The sequence below is a fragment of the Zootermopsis nevadensis genome, unplaced genomic scaffold (assembly GCF_977971745.1).
Source record: "Zootermopsis nevadensis isolate Lab colony 2312 unplaced genomic scaffold, Znev_1.0 Znev_ptg000003l, whole genome shotgun sequence".
In the NCBI taxonomy this organism is placed as follows: domain Eukaryota; kingdom Metazoa; phylum Arthropoda; class Insecta; order Blattodea; family Termopsidae; genus Zootermopsis; species Zootermopsis nevadensis.
Genome location: NW_028259135.1, coordinates 8202844 through 8219609, shown reverse-complemented (window position 1 = coordinate 8219609; position 16766 = coordinate 8202844). Strand labels below are relative to the sequence as shown.

Here is a 16766-nt window from a genome sequence, read left to right as displayed (position 1 = left end):
AATAGATTGCTTGCTAGGTGTAAGGCATTGGCTATTTGAAGTTATGGACATTGTTATAATAATGAAACATACTGTGCGCTAACGATACTTTGCTTACCACTTAATTTTTAGTGACGCCGATGGTTCGTTCTGAGACCTTGCCTGGGTGTTTGAAGGTGAGACCTCATTGTGAAGCGTTCAGTGGGACTAAGGAATCTTGTCTGCTCCCTATCTCTAGATTACTTATCTGGGCTGTTGCGTAACGAAGGTGGTTATTTGAAGGCTGGAAAGTGGAAGTAAGAGTGCCAACCATAAACTATATGGCGAATGCTGGCATTGTTAAATTCAGACAGTGTTCTAAGCAGAACTTTTCAAGTTCCCTTATGAGAAAATATGTAAAATGGATGTGCTTTGTGGAAGGAAGTGGTTGTGTGTAATACTTGTTACTGATTGCTTCCAGTTTTAGAGGCCACTGTTCATTGTTGCCAGGGCTACAGTTTTTGTGTCTAAATGTGCATTTTAACAGGTAAATAAGAATCCGCGATTTCTGAAATGGCCATGTTATGTTAACATTAACATTTAATGATGACATGCAGTGTTACTATGTTTGGTCAGTTTATCAGATTTTTCTCATCTGCTACCGTGTGGGATGTATAGGTTAGGGTATAAGTATGGGTTGTAATACCGAGTGACCCTAATTGTCTTCAAACTTATTCTTGCTTGTCCGAGACATTTCCTCTTCATGTCACATCCAGTTTTGGCCTCCCCCTGTTCTGGTGAGATTTCAGGTTCTCGCACCACGTAGTTTGGTAGATATTGACCCAGTGGATCTATACCCTTGTTCTATAGGTTAGGTTTTCAAATCTCGGAAAAAAAATTTCTTGGCCTGTGCTGGAGGAGATGTGAGAGAATAATAGTAACATGAATTTTAGAGAAATTGGGTGTGAGTGTGTTGACAGGATTAATCTGGCACCAGTTATGGACTATTACTGGGCTGTTATGAAACCAGTGATGAATTTTCAAGTTTAATTAAAGTCAGGTAATTTGTTGACTATCAGAGATATGTGGCACAGAGTTATTGGTAACAAGCAAAATTTTGTAATTAGAGTAATTCACTTATGTTGTCAGAGAGAACAGAAGTAAGTAAAACAGTCAACCATAAGCTACTAATATTGTGCTTCCCCATTTGGTTAACCCTTAACCATTCAATTCTTCTGATGAGTTCAGGTCACAGATATTTACATGGTCTTAAAATATTCTGACAAACTCTGGTCACTGTATGTAATTGTCCATGTGGGAGTTTGCATTTCATTCAGTCATTCATAGATGGCTCCCAACTACACATGTATGAACAATAGACACATTACTTCAAAGTCCCTGATTCTAATGCTGATTCATGGATATTTTGAAACTGTGTTATTACGTCCAATGTGTGGGGGCGTCAGTCGACAGTGAATGTGGATGGTCATTTGAATCAGGTGATTGGGTTAAACAATCCTGTGGTCTTAATAAAATGCTGTAAATTTGCAATGTGAGTGTTTTTCATAAAAGGATGATGATGCATGAGGCTGACAAGGGCCTCGTGTTCTAAGAGAGAAACTGTGCAAGTTCTTGATATAAAATGCGAAGCTTTCATTTGATCTGAATATAGTGAAGTTTTCACAGGTGGTTAGCTCACATTGAACATCTTGGAGACTGATTTCCTAGGCAGATGTCATGCTCGTGCTTACGCAGCTCATCGCCTGAGAAAACTTTGTTGATTTCTGGTGATTTTGTTCGTTGAATATTTTGAGCTGCGTTGTCTGATAAAGAAGTTGCTTAAGGACAGGCGAGATTGAACTCGGGCCGTTCATATATGACACGGGTGTAGTGATGATCACTGTGCTGTGAGGTCTCTTGAAGCTTAACTTTCTCTCTTGTAGGAGCGGGAGGAGAGGCCATGCTGCGGAGCCTCCCCTTTGCCCCGCTTCGCCGTCGCAGCGGGCTGCTGTGCCTCGTGATCGTCGTGTTTGTGCCTTGTAGTGTGCTGGTACTGATCTCTGCACCAGACCTAAGCCAGGAGCAGACATTGGTGCAAAGGTTGGCAGAACTGCAGGCCAAGCTGCAGCACCTGGACTCGATGCATCAGGCTCGCCAAGAGGAAGTGCATATTCTATCCCAGCACCTGGGGATGCTTCTGACCGCAGATGGTAACAACAGCTCCCTTTATCTGCCGCTCAGCCCGGAGGTGAAAGTGCTGCTTCAGAATCTTACAGGACTGCAGAGGGGGGAGTCCTCCCAACTGCTACACCTCCCCTCAATCTACCATTTTTTGCCCCATCTACTGGAGAATCCATCCAGTCTCCGCCCAGCCTACTGCCTGTCAAGGGGGCGCACTGGAAGTATGTGGATTTTGTGCCTTCATGCAGAGTGCAGAAATGATATGATGTTGGTAATTCTGTTGAGACTGTTTCTTTGTTGCAGTATCAGTGGTGCTTGGTATCCCTACTGTGAAACGTGAGGTGCAGAGCTATCTTCTGGCCACACTGCAAAATCTCATTGACAGCATGACTGAACAGGAGGCAGCAGATTCTCTCATAGTGGTCTTCATAGCAGAGGTGGTGTGCTTTCTGTACAGTTATGTTTAATGTATGGACCCATGTTGTATCTCTGTGTTTCGTGCTTATTGTCCAGTTATCTATCCAAAAGGCTTTTAACATCTTTCTGTCAGATTTTTCAGTTTCTATTCCTTGGTTAGATTTAGATTTATTTTATTATAATAGACTCTGATGCAAGTAAATTCACATACTTTTAATTTTATTTGCATTGATCAATTACGGTTCATTCCAATACATGAATTAATTGCCATTAATTAGGACTGGTACAACTTTGTCACATAATAAACTTTCACATTTATTTTTTTAAATGCGCACTAAATTAGAAAAAAATGTTTCAAACAAAATATGCAGGTCTTACTGAGGTATTAAGGATTTTATGTCATGTACATCATTTTTATGTGACAAGATGCTTTTGAGAACTTTGCTAATTGTCTGAATGTCTCGCATTTTCAGGTTGACCAGGAATATGTGCTGCAAGTTGCAAGGCAAATAGAGGCGCAGTGAGTATTCCGATGGAGCTCCTGTCTACTGACCAAGTGTGCTCTTCGGAACAGGTTTGACCGTATGATGTTATTGTTCAGGTTTTCTGAGCGAGTGGAGTCTGGACTGATAGAGGTGATCTCACCCCCAGCCTCCTTCTACCCTGACATGGAAAACCTGCGGGAGACGCTTGGGGACCCTCCCGAGCGTGTACGGTGGCGAACAAAGCAGAATCTTGACTTTGCCTTTCTCATGATGTACTCACAGCCAAAAGCCACATTCTATGTTCAGCTTGAAGATGATATTCTGGCCAAGAAGAACTTCATCTCTACAATGAAAAATTATGCTCTCCAGAAGATCTCGGAGAAGTCCCCTTGGTTCGTCCTGGAGTTCTGCCAGCTTGGCTTTATTGGTGAGGCAACTGAAAGCAGATAAACAAATGTAGTTCTTAAGATTCTGTTTCAAAGTTTTTAAAATGTAATCATAAAAGTGCTAAAACCACATCCACTGATGTCCTTGGCATCTCCTTCCTTTGGGTTGATATTCGTAGAATATTCCTGGAATATGCGAATTTTCCATCCTCTGTAGATGTTGTCAGTTGCTTTGATATTTTCTTAGTCAAGTATTTGCACTTCTTTTTGGTATCTGCAATATACCTGTGAAAACGTGTTGTCTTGTTTACCTACCATTTTTACTTCTGTTCTGAAGGGAACAGTTTCATTTAGAGGATGGTGATTCATGTGCTGTTGCAGGCAAGATGTTCAAGTGTGTGGAGTTGCCGTGGCTTGTACAGTTCTTTCTCATGTTTTACAATGACAAGCCAGTGGACTGGCTTTTGGACCATCTGATACACACCAAGATATGCAGCCTAGACAAGGACAGTGTGAGTACAGTTCAGAGGGTGACGCATTGGCAGTTTTCACAGACCCCCACATTCACTCTTTCTTTCTCTTTGTTTCAGAAACACTGCAAGAAAGCCAAGTCTGAGCTCTGGATTCATTACAAGCCGTCGCTGTTCCAACACATTGGCACTCACTCGTCACTGAAAGGGAAGGTTCAGAAACTAAAGGTTTGTGAGCAGTGAAAGTATGTGGCATGTTTAATGCAACAAAAGTGTGGATTTGTTCAGTAGTTTCAGCATTCTTTGTGTTTAACAGGATAAACAGTTTGGAAAGGTGGCTCTGTACTTCCCACACAAGAATCCAGCTGCTACAGTGGAGTCGGCCATCAAACACTACAAACAGTATAGTCTCACGAGGGCGTATCTGGGAGAGACATTCTTTTGGGGCCTCCTGCCCCAACCAGGGGACCACTTGGTCTTTAGGTTCACCACACCATTGTTAATAAAACAGTATGTTGACCTTAACGTTTGATAGCTGATATGTTTCCTTTGATTTCGTCTTCCACTTTATCTGTCATCATTTGATCTTGTCATTTTGGCCCTTCTGTTCTGCTGCGTGCAGCTTAAGATAGAACGTGTGCTGATGGTATGCAAACTCATAGTGTTAGTGGCACAGCTAAGGAACCTGCACTCTTAGTAATTAAGAAGTTCAGTACATCAATCTCATTAATGGGATCTGTGACCTGCATTATTCACTTTTGCTACTAAAATATGTGTAATGCAGTGGCTTCCATTCTAGCTACCTGTTCCGCAGTGGCAATGCTGAGCATCCATCAGACCGTTTCTACAATACCTCAGTAGAAGTTTTACCAGAATCTAGTCACGCTATCTTCGGCAAATTTGACTATAACGCCACCAGCGATGGTTTTGTCATAATAGGTTTGTACATGTTAACCACATATTGTAAGTAATTATATACTGCCATTCAGTTGTGATGCAGTCATACAAGATCGGATCAGTGAAGAGTTGGTAATTTCTCATGTAGCTCTTAATGTCTCATTGATGTGTCCCAGATTCACAAGTCATGAGACTTGAGATGTTGTTAGCCTACAGTGTGCATTGTACTTTGGCATGCTGTGCTGTTGTTCACACTGGTGCTTGATCTATGTGCATTCTCATTCTATTTCTTCTTCATGCCACGTGTGAACAGGAGGAAGTTGGCCATAGACTTGGGTCGTTCGTCTTTCGAGCAGTGTGTGTAGGTCAGACGGGTTTTCTTTTTCTCCAGCATCACCTCTGTCTGTTTTAAAAGTTCACTACAAGATTGGAATGTAGGCCATTAACTCTTGAAATTTTATAGGTGTACCCAAAAATGTAAGTCTATTCTCTTCTTGGTGTGGGAATGAAGTTTTGTCTCTCTCAGGTAAGTTTGATGCGATGGGAGTGGCCGAGGGAACGGTGGATCCGCAGCTCGGACCTATCAGCGTGCTACGGCTAAATGTTCACAGTGACAGTGACAACTGGGCCATCCTGAGTGAGGTGAGTGTACGTGACACATGCTGGCTGCACCTTAATTTGTTCTGCATAAGTTTGCTAACACGTTTCTTTGTTACAGATCAACATTAGTTCCAGCTGACATGTCAACCGACCGAGCAGTACTGGTGCAGGGCTCGAGTAGGACTAAAGTGCTGTCAGCTGTGATAACGTTTGATACAGCCACAGATGGTGTCACTAGCTGTGCCATATTTTGTACAAAGTGTCATGCAGCTGACATGCCATCGCCATCCTCAGGATTTTAATCATATGTAATGTACAGTGAATATTCCAAAGTGCCTCCTACTGTCTCATACGTGGCATTCGGTGTCTCAGTCGTGCTTGAATGTGACCAAATGTCGCAGTGTAATGCCTCATATTCTGAAAGTCTCAGGTTCTAGTCTCAATCCAGAGGCCAGCTATTTTTACTGAAGTCTTTCTTGGTTTTCCTAATTTTCTTCAAGAAAATCCTGGGATAGTGCTTTAAAAGAAGCCACAACAATTTCTATTCACAGTCCCTTCAGACAAATGCTAGGATTGTACCTTAAGTTAGGCCATGACCTCTTGCTCCAAAATCCTTTCTTATTTATTATTCTCTAATTGTCTTATTATTTAATGCTATATATTGTGACTTACTGAAGCGACGTGCCAGCCACGAGCTGCATCCTTTCCATTGTGGCGTGTCTGTTTCATCTCTGCTTCTTTCAAATACATTTGTTAGCCTAGAAGTGCGGGAGCCACGATGCCCCGTGGTAGGGAACGAGAACATGCTACGTTGCAAGCAGACATGCAACTGTTGTCTCTCATGTCAGTTCAGTATAGTTCATGAATCATTTGGGTAATTTTTGGGTTGGTTAGAAAAAGTTCATAATTGTAGATTTATTGTTTGGTAAGATTATTTTAAGGCTAATACACAAAAAGAAAATTAGATTACTTGTAATCTTGATTTATCAGAAATTTGTATAGTTCAGAAAAGTACCTGTTCTCACGGGTGCTCATAATAGCCAGGTTAGGTTGCAGTTGAAATATATCATCTTCAGTTGTCAATCCCAGCTTCTGGTTATATGTATCACAATATGGCCCTAATATATGAAGAACCTGTAGTGGTTAGTGCAGTGTTTATTTTTTGTTGAAATTGTTACGGACATGTGAATATAATGTAGGATAATTTAACAGTCTTCATGTCTTTGCTGTTATTGGAACCGAGATATCACATATTAACATAACCTCTTGTACTTGCAGTCAGTCACATTAGGATCAGTTCTTTACGATCAAAGGTCCTCTCTACTATTCACTGCACACCTGCAAGTCCTTTCCATTTTTTCCCATAATTTGCTCCGTGTGCATAGGTACGTGAGAATGAACACATCCGTTCGAATGAAACTTGTCTGGCAGATATGATCCATGAAGTTAAAGTTGAACGAACGTATGTGTGTAACCTACGTTACAGGCTGGTTTTGAACACCATGATATGAATATCTAGTCTTCCATCACAGAACAGTTTATCGTATTTTGTTATCGTTCTTCAAAATGGTGAATAGTGTTGATGCAGTCAGTCCATATAGTGTGTTCCTTCTTCACTCTTTGAAGACGCACGGTAGGATATCTTCAATAAAAGAAATCAAAATGTCAGAGGATGGCCATCTTCAGACTCAACGCCATGAAAACCTTGAATCCCAAAATGTATAAAATCTGCTTGTATAAAGGCCAGGAGTTTGAAAACTTTGCACATGGGTAAATGGATTAATTCTTGACATACTAGTCTTTACTTGAAGCTTGTAGCTTGCAAAAATGTGGTAAATAACATTTATTTTTGAATGTGCTGCTTTTCAACACTAGATGATTTGCACTTGATCAAGCCATCCTTGTAACTCAGTCTCAGTTAAATCCTATATTTAAGAGGTTGATCAAATAAGGTTAGTTTGTAACCTGTTCAGAGAATCAAGTGTTAGGTTAGGTCAAGTAATAAAGGGCATCAAAAATTTTGAAAGAATTTTTTATTTAGAACTATCAGGTTTCTTGGTCTCATTAAGATCGGTAGAATAAGTGTGTCTTTAGATGGATGTGCATATTTTATTGTTGTGGGATTGCGCTCTGTTGACGGTTATTTTGTGTATTGCAGTGTTTAGTGATCTCTATATTATTTCAGAATTCGTACTCAGGACTCATTCCTGTGTCTTCCTGATCTGGTTGTGATGCGGCAGTGTAACCCGCACTTGTGCTCCATTACTCGGTTCTTTGTGTGACTCATCCTTTGGTGCCAGTCAAGCCTTTCCTGTTGTTACGACGCCGCGTATTTACTGTCGATGTTTGGCCACATCTCGTGTAGATACTATTCTAACAAAACAGCATACAGCTCACCAAATCATCAAGTGTCACAACCAAGTGCTTAACACTCAATCCTCATGTGCAGGATGTTCTGGGTTCAAATCTCAGCCCTGAGAATTATGTGATGCTGCGCATCCTTAATCACTTCAGCATTGTAAAATAAGCCACAGATATACAACTTACTGAGTCTGCCTTATCAGACCCTTGATAAATTGTTGTGCCTTGTGCAAGCCAGACATTTGAGAGAATGAAAGTTGTTTCTGTTCCTTGCAGCATGAAGTTTCAAAATGTTTAAGAAGTGAAATTATTGTTACTTAGCAATGGCAGTGAGAGTTCTCTGCTGCATCACTGACACTACTATGGGAAAGATTAACATTTGCGTTTTGCATCTCTGTCAATTCTTGTTTTTGATTGTCTTGACTATCTGCTCCAGTGTTTGGGAATTTGAAATACATTTTCGCATGTGTTGTTTAGCCTCCCATTTCTATTCATGTGTTCCTCATTGTTGTAAACATGGCAGGTTGCAGAAAAATGCAGAACTACAATGAATACTTTCTCATTTGTATTGAAAAATTTTAAATAAGGAGAAGTTTCTTGAGATGTCAATCTCTGCAGGTGTAATAAGGTATATTTTTCATGGTCATTGGTGCACCACTTATTCTGACCTAATTCACTGGCTTCCAACTAAGGCCTGTTTTTATCAATATGACTAGTTTTGTGCGTCAAACATAGATGCCATTACATTTGTACTCTGTGGCATTGTGTGTGGCTCCTTGTATTAAAGGTAATAAAACATAAAAGCAACTGAATTAGTCTGGGTTTGTCAGAAAGTCATCTCCATGAGATTGGTTACACTGATGTAGTCTGCCTCTCCGTTCCATACCAATGTCGATATTGTAATGCATTCTGCTGTTAGTGACCTATAGAAGCACCGAAACTTGTGTTTTCTTATGACATAAAGTGATGAATTTACTGTTTTAAGAACACCAGTTCCTGAAAAAATAAATATTGCTAGGAAAAATAGTGGTTACAAGTCAAATTGATTTTATTTTAATACTATATCAGTGAATGTATGTTGGTATTGGTATGAAAATTGTGCATTTTTATGTTGTTCTCTTGCAATTTTTAAAGTGGATTTTATTTAAAGGTCACTTGAGCAAGAATGGAATGAGTAAGCATGTCGGCAAATGTTCCTACTGTTCTTTAATGAGTGCTGTAAGTTTTTTTTTTTTTTTTTTTTACTTTGTCCATCGTCCAAGGATAAAGTGTGTATGATGTTTCAAAAACAGGATCCAGTTTCGTCTTCAGGTTTATGGGGCAGGGGCACCTATTCTGTTGGGTCCAATAGAAAGAGCCAGTCTCAATCACTGGACCACGATGTCACATTCGTTCCACTAATGAGAAGCAGCACATTTTCATATTGAGTCTTACTGCTGAAAACTGTGAAGTAAGAGGGAAGTCATCTCAAAGGGTTATTCTTAATCCTGCTTTGGGAGTTAAGAAAATACAGATTGTCACTATTTATGTAACATTTATTCATAATAAGAAAGTGAACATATTCTAATTGTGTCACAATATATGTGCAGAGGCAAAAGACGTGATAACAGTGGAACTGAAGGTGGTTGGTTAGGCCATTCAGATTCATGTCTGTGAAAATGAGACGTACCGCTCCCAAGTACACAGAGCAGTGGTCTGTATGGTGTGTGATATGGTGTTAAAGTGTATTTCATGTTTGACATTCTTGTGAATGGCGAATAAACCATTGAGCCACATGATGCGGCTTGTAACCCGAGAGTCTTTCATCAACTTCAGTCGCCGCAAAAGCTTCACTTTATATAACAGGAGAGGGTGTTGAAAATTTGTCACATGTCATATAACATCCACCTTAACAGTACTGGTTATACACTTTGAGTTACAACAGTTCTGGAAAATGCAGATGAATGAATCTACCAGAGTATCATTTGTAGTGCCCCATGGCTTTCCACACAAAGCAACAAAATTGTACATTTAGTCATCACAGAAGTATAGGACTGTGATGAAAGTCACTTGCTTCTGCCTCAGAACACTGTGTCAGTGGAACTGTTCAGCCTGTGCACTGATTGTCAGAGAATTTTCATTCAGTTTCTGTTTGTTCAGTCACAGGCTCCGTGATAATAGAAGAACTGATCTTCCAGTGTAAAGGGAAGCATTCCTCGCAAACGATAATTGTTTAGTCCATTGCACGGACGGTAACGAGAGCCTGAAAGGGTTTTGGAGCTGGTGTGACACCATCAATGCAGTCTGTAGATGGGGGCACTGTACCTGGTGGGATGCTAAAGTTGAAGTTCTGAAGTAGCGATGCTGTGAAGAGAAATACGTTTGACTTGGCCAGTGTCTCTCCCATGCATCGGTGCTTTCCTGTTGGCAATGTAAACAGATTTCAGACTGCACACGTTATATCAGGCACACGTCATATCACTGCAGTGATAACAACTTACCAAACCCGAAGGGTGTGTACTGGTCAGGAATGATAACGCTCCCCTGTGAATCAATGAAACGATCAGGCCGGAACACATCAGGATCTCCCCAGAAACCCTTATCCATGAGGCTACCATTGAAGTTGCAGATGACCATTGTGTCCTGCAACATAAGCAAGCTCTGGTTCTCATATATATAGTCCTTAAGTTTTCCACTGGCATAAAACATCTCAGTAGCTTGCTGCTGACCTTTGGAATGTGATAACCCTGGAGTTCAGTGTCTTTCAGGGCCCTGTGGGGAATACTGAATGTTCTTCCCATGAACATACGCACCGACTCCAGCACAATGGCTTCCATGTATGGCATCCTGAAACAGGTGCATTTATCTCAACCAAGCAGCTGGGTTAACAAACAACTTCAACTCTATCACAATAACTTATGACACTCACTTGGGTCTGTCATTGAGGGTTGGCAATCTGCCTCTCCCTACTACGGCGTCAATCTCGGCCTGGGCACGCTGCTGTACCTCAGGGTAGAGTAACAGGTACAGGAAACAGAACCCCAGGGATTTTGTGGTGGTCTCTGATCCAGCCATGAACATGTCCATGCAGATAGCGAGCAACTGAGACTCTGGAAGCAAATGAAAGGTATCTTGCTACTACTCCAGGACTGAAAAGATGCTTCTGGAAGAAATATCTAAGGGCTAAGGTGGACAGTCCACATCATAAAATAATGTAATCCAGCCCTTGGGCCGCACGCCACAATCAGAATTGACGAGACTGCAGTCGGCTTCTTTGTTCGTGCGGCCTTCAGCTCGTGTCTCTCCCTGTTAATGCTGTACCTGAGAAACTAGGCTTCTTCTGACCAGATGAAAGCGTTTTCAAGTAGGCATCCATGAAGTCGCGCAAAGTGTCTGGCTGGAAAGTGGCCTTGTGTTTGTCCAGCTCTGCCTGTTAACACACCAAAGATGCAGTAATATCACCACATTGTAGTGAGTGTAATGAATTACACAACTTCCAGAGAAATTCATTTGTTATCTTTCCTTCACAAATGCATCCAGGATGTTCAGTGGTTCATGGTTTTCTCCATGAAAGTCTCATATCTCTTCACACTTTACCTCACTAAAAATGTGTACATGACATCAGGTATTTGTCTTGTTTTATTTGTAATTGTGTTTGAATTGTACATATAACAACAAACATTTAGGTCAGGTTTATGAACTGTTTCCAGACCAAAGACTGAGTCACACTTATTGACTTATGTGCTGCAAAGTTATACAGGACATTTGTTGAACTTTATGAAAATTTATTAAAAATATTATTAATCTGCTGTTATAATGGGTTTGTGCATGCCTGTTGCTTGACAATTTTCTTTAGCAAAATTAGTCATTAGTGAAATATTTGCTGCTGCTATTGCTTGAATAATCCTTCAGCATTAGATTAATGTCCTTTGTGATTAATACCCATCACTCCAGATGTTCTTCAGTGAGACATCTTAATTCTTGAATTGACATTCTTCATTAAGCTGTAGCCTGTAGTTAACTGTAAAATACTGCAGACATTAACAGAATGTGTTTTCTAATATCAGAGAAATATCTGTGATCATGCTCATTGAAAGAGTACGCATATTATTAAAAAAAAATACATGCAAGCTGCACAAAACATATCAGAGAGCTGCATGTGGTCTGAGGACCATGGGTTGGAGTACATGTATTAGATAAATTTTAAAGGGTACTGATGATGTGATACAATCGCGATCACTAAATTCTTGGACTATGTCCATCGTCTGCGTTTTTAAAAAGAACTCTTAAGTTTCAGAATCGGATCCTGCTTTCAAAATGTATAGCGTTCTTTTTAAAAATACAGACGATGGACACGGTCCAAGAATTTAGTGATCGCGATCATGACTTAGATGTTTAATTGAGGTGCTAGTGGTGAATGAACAGTGATGCCAAACTTCATATTTTATCAGTGACGCTGGACTGACCTTAAGGTATTTCCATACTCTCTGATGGATATTGATGAACCGGTTGTAGCCAGAGAGCTCGGGTGCAAGGAAGCGCAGCATCGGGAACTGGCTGAAGAGGCAGCCCACCATGTCAATGTTGGCAAACAGCTCAGTGAGCAAACCCTGAAGCATTTTCAGCTCTAGGTCTGAATGACTGAAGCGGATTCCAGCCATCATGGACCACAATGTGTTGAGGACGTAGACACCAAAGGCATTGTGCATTGGCATCACCACACCTGCGTTCTGCAAGCAATGCATTAGCTGCAGTGTCTGCTGCTTCAACAGCGCACAAGTAAAACCTGCAACTTTACTCTCGCATCGTACATCCAGTTTTTTAAGACAGCAAATGAATCTTCTATTTTTTATTTATTTAGTGTGCGACAAGATTTTGCCAAGTCCTCCATGAGGCTTTGAAAAGAGAATTAATATATAAAGTTGAATATCAAATTAAAAATCAAATAATTGTTAATATCACATTATTATTCATAATTGAGAATATTTTAGTAATTAGTAACACATCGTAATTTTTCTGTTTTACATTTTTATTTTTGTACACTAAATGTCTTTTTTGAAAACAGGTGTGTGCTCTTTCTATAAATATTTGTTCTCTGTTGCAATTTGTTGTGCTCCGCGGTCCCTCTTGGCAAACTCCAGGATAGTGCCTTAAGCTAGGCTATGGTCACTTCCTTCCATGTCCTTTCCAATTTATTATTCAACTAATTTTCTCATCTTTTAGTGCTTTGTAATCTGAGCCACAAATAAATAACGAAGATGTGTTATTTTTATTTCTGTGCCTTTGCCATCTCACGTTCAAAATAAAAGTATGACGCAGTCCTACCAACCTGGGAGCCCTGCAGTTTCTGTTGGAATGCTTGGACAAGTTGGCCAGCCTCCTCCTCCACCAGCTCTGCCATGGTGTGACGTCCGAAACCAAACTCCTTCAGGTGGCGCAGCACAAAGCGACGCTGTTCCTGCCAGAAGTCTTCGTCTGTCAGCAGCACGCCTGGAACACAGAAATCTTTGGTTCGTGTGGATGTTCAGGATAGATTTCATCACATCGCAGCAGTGGACTCAGCCCCTGACATCATTCTCATTGCATGGTACAACTTGGCACTCACCTCTTCGTTTGCCCCATGTCCTGGTCTCGTAGAATGGTCCCTGAGGCCTGCCATCGAACTCCTCGCGAGAAAGCATGTCCTTGATGGCTTCATACCCACACAAGACAACCTGGCGGTCCTTGCCGACCCTCAGCCCCACGACAGGGCCGTAGCGTTTTGCCATCTCGGCTGTCGCCCGGTAGAGGTAGCCCGTTTGCTTGCGCAACCTGTGCACGTGGAGGGCACTCCCCAACACTGGAATCCATGGTGGACCTGATGCAAGAGTCGCAGTGCGAGTTTAGTATTTGCAAGTTCAACTGTGCACTCAGGGTCTGTTTGTGGCTTGGAGTGAACATACCTGGGGGGAAGTCCTTTGGCTTTCTGGTGTCAAGGTAAATGAAGAGCCCTAGGATAACGACGAAGAGCAGCACGGCTAGCCACATCCTGCACCAAACAACGCAGAATTAAGGTAACATCTCGCTTAGAAATTATGATTACTGTTGATTCATTATCATCATGACGTGTCTATTCCTACTTCCTTGTTACTTGTTCCTTGTTTTATTTAATTTGTATTTTCCTAAAATTTAGATATGGTGATGTTCGTGGATTTGAGTAATGTATGCATACGGAAATGTACATTTTTGTGGTGTGCTTTGATGAATGAGGGTTTGATACTTTTTGCATCTATTCACACTCCTTTCCAACACCTATTGTAACCACAAATATGAATTACTTCTATCAATTCAAAACCCTGTTTTCTGATTTGTGTTTAATAAAGTGCCGTTAGTTGAAAAAATAAGGCACGCGTTTCCATCTGTTGGTCAGGGGGCACTTTCATTCGAGGTAAATCGACCAGAGCACGAAACTAATTATTCGCGAATGCAGGATTTGAGGTTCTCATGGAGGTGATTACAAAGATGGCTGTCTTATGGTTTGCAGTCCGGTACGAGTTCACACATGTTTCAGAGGTCCTTGCTTCCTCAATCATTGCCTTGATCGCATGGAGGCAGCAAGGACCTTTAAAACGCCGGTAAACTTCTATCAGACTACACGGCGCAACAACCCAGGAGACAGCCATCTTCTGACCATTCACCTTACTTCGTGTGGCTGTATTAATTAAGGACGCCCTGCGCCTGCCTCTTATTAATTTGCGTTGCCACCGAGCAGTGGCGCCTACAGCCTCTGTGTCGTTTCCTTTGTACTTCCGTGCAAATTGACGCTTGTTGGGGGCTTTATAATAACCTCCAGTGCCATTTCTCGTTGATTTCGGGCGAATATCACGATAGGTTCTTCAAATGGGTCACTAACACCTCCTTTCAAATCCTTTATTCACTCGCCAACCTCCATTGTTTTATTGTATAACTTCCGCAGTGTGAACACACGAACAACGAATCTTTCATAGTTTACGAAGGAGAGCATTAAAGCGAAATATGATTTGAAGCTTGAAGTGAACTTCATTGGGATTATCCTTCATTTCCTTTGTGAAGTGTCGTTCTAATGCAACGGTTGAAAAGTTTCTTGACAATAATTGTGTGTGATACTGCAGACTGTCTGCATCACGTGCTGAAGGCGTGAGTCAGCTGAAGAAAGTTGTGTGCGAGCTTACCGAAAAGAAAGTTCCATAGTAAACACGCAGTCTGCTTCCTGTTTCAGGGATGTGCTCCGGTCTGATGGCGTGGAACTGTGAACTGGCTAAATTCATGTCCCTTCGTCTCGCGGTACAAGAGGGTCCAGCGAATTTAAGTTTTCTTTATAACGGCAAAATCTAATTTGCAACAATGCTTTTCACTGTTAAAACCTGAGTTGATATCCGTCACTAGCACACTGTTTCGCCAGGTCTTAATTCGCTACATTAGTCAGTTTATTTCGCGCGTTACCGTCCGAGGGATTTTTATACGCTCAACAATAAATGACACATTTGACCCTGGAAAGTCTGTGACCTGCAGTTGTTATGATTCACTTCTTTCAGATCTTGTTCAACAGTGAACCGGTCTCCTGGGCTTTGACATGGCGTCGTAATGCAGAAGGCAACAATCCACATTTTTATTGCAGCGAAAACCTCAAGTCTTGTTTTAGAATATTCCTTCTAAATGTTCAGCTGCTCTAAAAGTATTGGAACTTGGCGTTCTATAATTAAAGTTTAGGCGTGCATTTGTTTAATACGAAGGAAGTTCCATATTTCGCTTCGCATTTCTATAAAGGCATTGGTCCCGAGGTTAAGAATGCATGGAGTTGAACCTTTGCTTCGTCATTCTTCATGGCGTAGCGCTTAACAAAGTACAGAAACAACTTTCCCTTGCGTCTGTTATGCAATACAATAAAAGGCTTCTGATAGGAATTTGTTAACTAATCGCAGTTTTATTTAAGCTGAGAATGCAAATATGCGTGCATAGTTCACTTCACTGTTTATCGCATAGAAAAGCGAAAGGTTCAGATACAGAATGAATTGAACGGAAGAATTTTGGTCACCCTTGCCGGGCTGGGAAGTTAAGTGAAAGTGATCTGAATGATGCTGCATCTGTCTGTATCTTCCGAGTCAAGACATTTACGTTCATTGTTACAGTGATTTGCTTCTTTAACGTTTTCTCTGTTGTATTATTAAAGTAATGCTACACGGAGAGATGTTAATATTGTCTACTACTCGGACCATTGTTCCAAAATGAATGTTTCAGCGTTCTTTTTATCAAGAGTGGTCGAACGCATCTGTTTTTTTCTTGTAATATCGAAAATTAGAACGTTTTCTGATTTCTCAAAATTGATTCCTCGTTTAAAATACATAATCGCGCTTTGTCCATTTTATTCTAGATGTAAGCCTGCGTATGAAATGAATATTTACTTCGCGTACTTGTGCTACAGTCAACACTGGGGCTGAGCGTGCAGGCAACACGTGTTGGCGCAGCGCAATTCAGTTTGTTGATAACAAAGCCTGGGTGCATCTCAGAGAACTCGAGACAAACATCGAACGAACCTCAAGTTCCATTGATTTTCTCTTTATATTGGATTCTGGAATAAATGCAGTTGGCACACATGATCTTTGGGCCCTACATCTCAGTTTAGCGAGTGTTTCAAATGGCCCTTCTAACCTCCGCATAGATGTTGCAGGGGCACGCTCCGAAAGATTTTCCTACTCAAATGTCGGCAGCTACATAACAATTGTTTTCATTTCATCCACTCAGATAACTCACCTACATCTGCTTCCGAGATATCTATGTGTAACTCCGGATGCAACTACCCTGTCGACCAGACGATCTGCCTCTCACCTGACCAAGTGCTGCAGCGTGTGCTGGTCTCAGCTTCCTCCACCTCATATAACCTCTCCCCCCCCCCCCCCCCGCCCCGCTTCACATTACACTTCCGGATGTGAAGTTTCACTTTTATTGCTGAGCTTTGTTGGTTCTGTTGAGGGTCATATGAATATGCTGTATCAACCAGAAAGATGCCATGAAGA

At 41.2% G+C, this 16766-nt stretch overlaps 2 protein-coding genes across 5 annotated transcripts; one reads left to right on the top strand and one right to left on the bottom strand.

Moving 5' to 3' along the window:
* The first annotated feature begins 6 nt into the window (after window positions 1-6).
* Window positions 7-8567, top strand: Mgat4a (alpha-1,3-mannosyl-glycoprotein 4-beta-N-acetylglucosaminyltransferase a). Of its 4 annotated transcripts, none has more exons than XR_015533519.1 (11): window positions 179-505; window positions 1902-2360; window positions 2443-2576; window positions 3030-3076; window positions 3158-3468; window positions 3809-4125; window positions 4214-4407; window positions 4697-4836; window positions 5321-5436; window positions 5513-5702; window positions 7580-8567. XR_015533519.1 is itself a non-coding variant. In XM_022080608.2 (11 exons), exons 1-11 carry the CDS (start codon window positions 490-492, stop codon window positions 5531-5533), a joined length of 1677 nt encoding a protein of 558 aa, XP_021936300.1. In that variant the 5' UTR covers window positions 182-489; the 3' UTR covers window positions 5534-8567. The 4 variants fall into 4 exon arrangements, 3 of the variants coding, with proteins under 3 accessions (XP_087198447.1, XP_087198446.1, XP_021936300.1); XM_022080608.2 differs by having other exon boundaries at window positions 182-505; window positions 3809-3939; window positions 4018-4125; window positions 5513-8567; XM_087342321.1 differs by lacking the exon at window positions 179-505 and adding an exon at window positions 7-155 and having other exon boundaries at window positions 5513-8567.
* Window positions 8568-9269: 702 nt separating this feature from the next.
* Cyp303a1 (Probable cytochrome P450 303a1) lies at window positions 9270-16607 on the bottom strand. Its single transcript, XM_022080612.2, has 10 exons — window positions 16504-16607; window positions 13677-13762; window positions 13340-13591; window positions 13064-13224; window positions 12201-12464; window positions 11056-11164; window positions 10664-10844; window positions 10464-10581; window positions 10236-10377; window positions 9270-10155 (listed from the first exon to the last, which is right to left on the bottom strand). Exons 2-10 carry the CDS (start codon window positions 13759-13761, stop codon window positions 9968-9970), a joined length of 1500 nt encoding a protein of 499 aa, XP_021936304.1. The 5' UTR covers window position 13762; window positions 16504-16607; the 3' UTR covers window positions 9270-9967.
* Window positions 16608-16766: the final 159 nt, after the last annotated feature.

What these genes read in the sequence shown, in the direction of transcription:
- Mgat4a (XM_087342320.1), top strand. An exon ending in GGAAGGTTCAGAAACTAAAG is followed by an intron (nt 4,126 to 4,213) that starts GTTTGTGAGCAG and finishes TGTGTTTAACAG; the next exon opens with GATAAACAGTTTGGAAAGGT. An exon ending in ACTGGGCCATCCTGAGTGAG is followed by an intron (nt 5,437 to 5,512) that starts GTGAGTGTACGT and finishes TCTTTGTTACAG; the next exon opens with ATCAACATTAGTTCCAGCTG.
- Cyp303a1 (XM_022080612.2), bottom strand. Translation starts at nt 13,761, where the DNA reads ATGTGGCTAGCCGTGCTGCTCTTCGTCGTTATCCTAGGGCTCTTCATT. An exon ending in GACATGGGGCAAACGAAGAG is followed by an intron (nt 13,225 to 13,339) that starts GTGAGTGCCAAG and finishes TCTGTGTTCCAG; the next exon opens with GCGTGCTGCTGACAGACGAA. An exon ending in GAAGAAGCCTAGTTTCTCAG is followed by an intron (nt 10,845 to 11,055) that starts GTACAGCATTAA and finishes ATTTGCTTCCAG; the next exon opens with AGTCTCAGTTGCTCGCTATC.